The sequence below is a fragment of the Pelmatolapia mariae genome, linkage group LG4 (genome assembly GCF_036321145.2).
Source record: "Pelmatolapia mariae isolate MD_Pm_ZW linkage group LG4, Pm_UMD_F_2, whole genome shotgun sequence".
In the NCBI taxonomy this organism is placed as follows: Eukaryota; Metazoa; Chordata; class Actinopteri; order Cichliformes; family Cichlidae; genus Pelmatolapia; species Pelmatolapia mariae.
Window position 1 is genome coordinate 27,527,337 of NC_086230.1, and position 5,324 is coordinate 27,532,660.

General features: G+C 38.7%; 1 protein-coding gene across 3 annotated transcripts; it reads left to right on the forward strand.

The window, feature by feature from the left end:
• Positions 1-527: 527 nt before the first annotated feature.
• LOC134626430 (ATP-dependent RNA helicase DHX58-like) lies at positions 528-5,124 on the forward strand. 3 transcript variants are annotated; one of them, XM_063472243.1, is made up of 12 exons: positions 528-589; positions 754-983; positions 1,078-1,282; positions 1,358-1,548; positions 1,637-1,750; positions 2,734-2,866; positions 2,989-3,174; positions 3,265-3,515; positions 3,626-3,937; positions 4,022-4,209; positions 4,297-4,390; positions 4,476-5,124. In XM_063472243.1, the coding sequence occupies exons 2-12, from the start codon at positions 807-809 to the stop codon at positions 4,662-4,664; spliced, it is 2,040 nt and encodes a 679-aa protein (XP_063328313.1). In that variant the 5' UTR covers positions 528-589; positions 754-806; the 3' UTR covers positions 4,665-5,124. The 3 variants fall into 3 exon arrangements, with proteins under 3 accessions (XP_063328313.1, XP_063328315.1, XP_063328316.1); XM_063472245.1 differs by having other exon boundaries at positions 4,022-4,182; XM_063472246.1 differs by lacking the exon at positions 1,637-1,750.
• Positions 5,125-5,324: the final 200 nt, after the last annotated feature.

Here is a 5,324-nt window from a genome sequence, read left to right on the forward strand (position 1 = left end):
AACTTTGGTTTCAGTTTTTGGTTATTCTTACTTGTGAGTTTATATGTTTTCAGACGACACAACTTTTTTGATGGTGACTGAAGCTGTACCCAAGCTCTGTAAAGCAGCCAAATACTGTTGAAGCTCTTTTCTTGCCAGAGGGCAGAAAACAAGTGAATGAGTACATGTAAAAAATCCCCATGCCTATTTTAAAGACTAATTCTGACAAGCTGTGTCTGGAAAACAAAACTACAAACAAGGAGTACGTTAAGTTAGGGAATTTTCTTCAATAAAAAAAAATAGATTTTTAGGTCATACATTTAGATGGGATATCTAAGTAGTACCTTGGGTGTGGCTTTTCTTAGAAGAACCTACTTTATTTTAGTGAAGCTCATTCTTCCCTTGTCACTGCATAATGATCACCTGCTGCCGTTCTTCAAGAGACTCCCTCATGAGGCCCACTGTTCTGAGAACATAGAGGTTTCGTTTTCCAATTTCCACGTGACGCAGCCTGTCCAAACAGAGTTTAAAACCTCACCAACTTGCAGTGCCTGGTGACAGCGGAAGAGGAAAGAAGCAGAACAACACAGAGCTCTGTCAGCACTGACTGGTGAGTTAAAATTACATTTTCTTTCTGGCAGCTCATATATAAGTGATATCAAGTGTTTCTATTCACTATGCCTCTCAGAATGCTTGCTTGTTTTGTCACCAGCTTTACTCCTACAGACATTTAAGCCTTCAAATTGCAATGTGGTGTCCATTTCTTTTCTACAGTATCTGAAATCTATGCCATTCTAAAGTATTGTTGGACAAAAAGACACTGGAAAATGGCAGATTTTGGACTATATACCTACCAGCAGGAAGTGGTTGAAAGGGCTCTTAAACGAGAGAACGTCATAATTTGGTTACCGACTGGAGGTGGAAAGACCCGCGCTGCAGTGTATGTGGCCAAAAAACACCTGGAGACCACACCAAATGCTAAAGTGATGGTTCTCGTAAACAAGGTACCTAAAGTAGAAAGAGGGCAATAAAAATCATCATAAAACTGGTATAAGAAGGTGACTTCATATAATGTTTTTGATGTATTCTATTATTCAGGTTCATCTTGTTGACCAACACTACAACAAAGAGTTTGATCCTAAACTGGGTCTACACTATGCTGTTAGGAAAGTGAGCGGAGAGAGTGATGAAAAGGACTTTTTTGGTTTAGTGGTGCAAGAGTCAGATGTAGTCATCTGCACAGCACAGATCTTGTACAACGCTCTGATTAACAAGGAGGAAGCAAGACATGTCGAGCTCTCAGGTGAGTCAAAGTGAGCTTAAACATGTCTGATTATGCTGTTATGCTGAAATGAACTGACTTGAGGATTTTCTACAGATATTACTCTGCTGATAATTGATGAGTGCCACCATACTCACAAGGAGGAAGCCTACAACAAAGTAATGAGACTCTATGTGGAGAAGAAGTTGAAGGGAGAAAAACCACTGCCACAGATCTTGGGCCTCACAGCATCCCCAGGGACAGGGGGAGCAAAGACCCTGGACAAGGCTGTGGAGCATGTACTGGAGGTCAGGGATTCATTTTTCATTTGAGCTTTTTATATAATTTATCACTATTTAATTAGCTGGCTTTGCTTGAAAATGCTCCTCCTTTCAGATTTGTGCCAACTTGGACTCAGCCATAGTTTCAGCTAAAGAATATGCATCTGAACTGAAGGAAGTGGTGCCCAAACCCAGAAAAGTCTTCAAAATTGTGAAAGAAAGACTTAAAGTAAACATATTTTTTATACCTGTTTTTATTTCAATAAGACCATTCATTTGAAATACGAAAATTACAGTTTTCTTAAATTTATAAAAACACAACACATTGTTGTTTTTGTTGTTGTTGTAGTGACAGTAGCACTAGAAGCAGTTTTTCATTTGCTGTAATAAAAGAAATGACCAGATATGGGATAAATATTTCTTATCTTTCTTTAAAGTTTATGTTTTTCCCTTATTATCTTTGTTTCTATTCCCATTCCTAACTTTATTCTATGGTGTCATCAGCTCTTGGCATGAAACACAAACAGAGCACTTGTTAACCTTGTTGATCTTATATGAAAATTGCAAGACTAACTCTAAATTTGAATGTTTTTGTATGTATTCTTTACTTGCTCATTCAGAAAAAATGATGGTAAAATTTTCTAATGCACATCTAAAGAAAAAAAAAAGAAGTAATCTATCAGATCTTCCGGTGTTTTAGTGACAGAGCTTTAACACTTTCCCTTTCTTTGTGAAATTGTGCTGCTTGTAAACCTGTTTGTGTTTTTGACTGCTCACATGTTGCCAACAACATGCCTTTCCCATGAAAATGCTTTTACATTGGGAAACTCAGGTTTGACTTAACGGTCTGTTTAACACATTTGCTTTACCATTGACGTTATGGTTAGTGAAACCAGTTAAGGTATCATGGGTATGCTGAATTTGCATTGTAGCAGAGACCCCTAGCTATCACACACATATTTAGTTTAGATATCTTAAACAAATCATGGAAAAATACTAAACTAAGAAGCAAATGCACATTTTATTATATATTAAAAAAATAACCCTGTAGTAGCAGACTGTAAACATTTTTTTATTTTTAATGTAATATTATGTTATTGGCTGAAGCAGTTGCTGTCCCAGAGGTATCATACAAATGCTGGCCTCAGGACAACAACCACTTGTCGAAAAACAGTATCTGCTAGTAAACACAAACACGTGTTTTTCTTTGAGGATCCGTTTGGTGATCATCTGATATCGATGATGAACATCATCCACAGTCGCATGAACCTTCCTCCAGACTTCAGACTTAAAGAGTGTGGAACACAAGAATATGAGGCAGATGTGGTGAATCTAGAGCAACGAGGTACAGACTTAGTTTTTAATCTTGTAACGTGATTTTGTTTTGAGTATATTTTTTCATAGAATTAGAGTAAGTAAATCTTTAGATGAAACAATGCTTCTGCTTACATCTGTTTCTTTGACCAGGCGTACAGGAGAAAAACAGACTGCTTGCACAATGTGCGTTACACCTAAGGCAATATAATGATGCCCTCCTCATCAATGACACCTTACGGATGATTGATGCTTATCGCTCCTTAGAGGAGTATTACTCCAAAAAGAGAACCAATCCCATTGATGGGACAGACACCTTCCTGTTGGGACTTTTTGAAGGTGAGAGTCCTCATATTTTCATTATAATCCACATTTTCATGGTTTCAGCAAATATAACCATCACTTGCGTCACTATTTTGTGGCACACAGAGAATCAGGTGGAGCTAAAGAACCTTGCTATGGATTCTCGCTTTGAGAACCCAAAGATGGATGAACTTCAGAGCACTCTGTTAGAACAGTTTGGGTCAGGTGTCCCAGCAAGGGCAATCATCTTCACTAAAACTCGTAAAAGCACCCACTACCTGAAAGACTGGGTCCTCAAAAACAGGGCATTGCAGGAAGCTGGCATCAAGGCAGACATCCTCATTGGCGCTGGTAATGGCATCACCTACATGACACAGGTATGATGATATACAGTCTTCGCCTATAAGCTTTGAGTCAGTCACATTCAGTAACATCCCTATGGACATTTCTGCATGTTTCCATGCTTTTATTTGCATATTTCTTATAGAATGAACAGGCAGAAACAATTGAGAATTTCCGTATGGGTTCTCTGAACCTCCTGATCTCCACCAGTGTGGCCGAAGAAGGTCTTGATATACCTGAATGCAACCTGGTGGTGCGCTACGGACTCCTTACTAATGAGATCGCCCAGCAGCAGGCCAAGGGACGTGCACGAGCAAAAAACAGTCAGTATGCAGTGGTAGCCCAAGCAGGCGGGCATGAAGATTGCCGAGAGCGCATCAATGAATCTCTGGAGGAGCTGACTGGACAAGCCATTGACCGTGTGCAAACCATGACCTGTCAAGACTTTTGCACAAAGGTGAGCGTATATACTCTACCAGTCCTTAATACATTTCACAGCCCCGTGGTATTAACATCATCTTCCATTCTTCCTTGTCTCCAGATTACTCAGCTTCGAGAGATGGTAGTCACTTGCACCAAAATTGAACAGAGGCGCCAAGCAGAGAAGAGGAGTCGTAACACTGCTTCCAGTATCCAGCTCTTGTGTCGAAACTGTTTTACCCCTGTGGCTTCTGGCAGTGACATCAAGCTAGTTGAGAACATGTACGTCAACGTCAACCCTGCCTTTAAGTGAGTTAAATATGTTCTGATCTAAGAGTTAACGCAAAAGCATGTTGGGGACAAAGTAAAATAACTTTTCTTTTTGTTTGTCCTCAGGAAACACTATACATTTGGAGACCAACTGACTCTAGAAAGAAGCTTTAAGGACTGGGAGCCTATGCATACAATCAGCTGTGAAATATGCAACCAGGTACCCTTTTCAAATAAAAACAAAACACAATGTTACGTTCATGCTCGTGTTGGATTCTGAGTGTTGTTCTTGTGTAAATTCACAGAAATGGGGAAATGAAATAAAGTACAAGAAGTGTGCCATATTGCCAAATCTAGCCATTAAGAACTTTGTTCTGGAGAGCCCTGGTCAAGAGCGGCTACCAGTGAAGAAGTGGAAGGATGTACCTTTCACTGTTGAGGACTTCAACTTTAAAGAGTACTGCCAGGAAAATTTCCCTGACATGCTCGATTAAGACATCAATAAGAGAGCTCTGTGTGGGTTTTCCTATTCTTGAGTTTCTTTTCACAGATTTGCTCCACAGATGTTAAGTCTTTGTTCTGCGAGCCCTGCGTGCCAAAACCTTTAATGCACCAATCATGCTTGTAATTATTTGCATTTGTTTTGTACATAGAGTATTTCCTCATTTACATCTCAAGTCAAGTACAGGAGCAAAGAACATGAACCATCATGAGCATTTGACATGTCATTAAGAAAAGATTCATTTTACATGAACTTTTAGCTATTTTACAATTAGTTTAGATGTAATATTACCAATGTGTGTTTGAATTATGTAAGTGGGAGTACAGTGATCATCTGAAATATGATATATATATAAATACTTAGCCTAATTTTAAGAAATTGTCTACTAAGTCTAAATCCCTTTTTGTGTGTTTAATATTAATTAATGTTACATTAATTAATATCAAATAAAATCAGACGTCTTTTGAAATGATTAATTTTGACTTTATTAGCCAGTAGGTGTCACTGTTGGATAGCCAATGTTCACAATCTACAAAACGCTACCCTCATTACTGCTAACAAATGGTGTGACTAAAGCCAGGATTGAAGCTTTCCATGTGGATTTTCACACTAAAAAATTGGTCCTCTATGACCCGGGGCTCTGATGTAATAG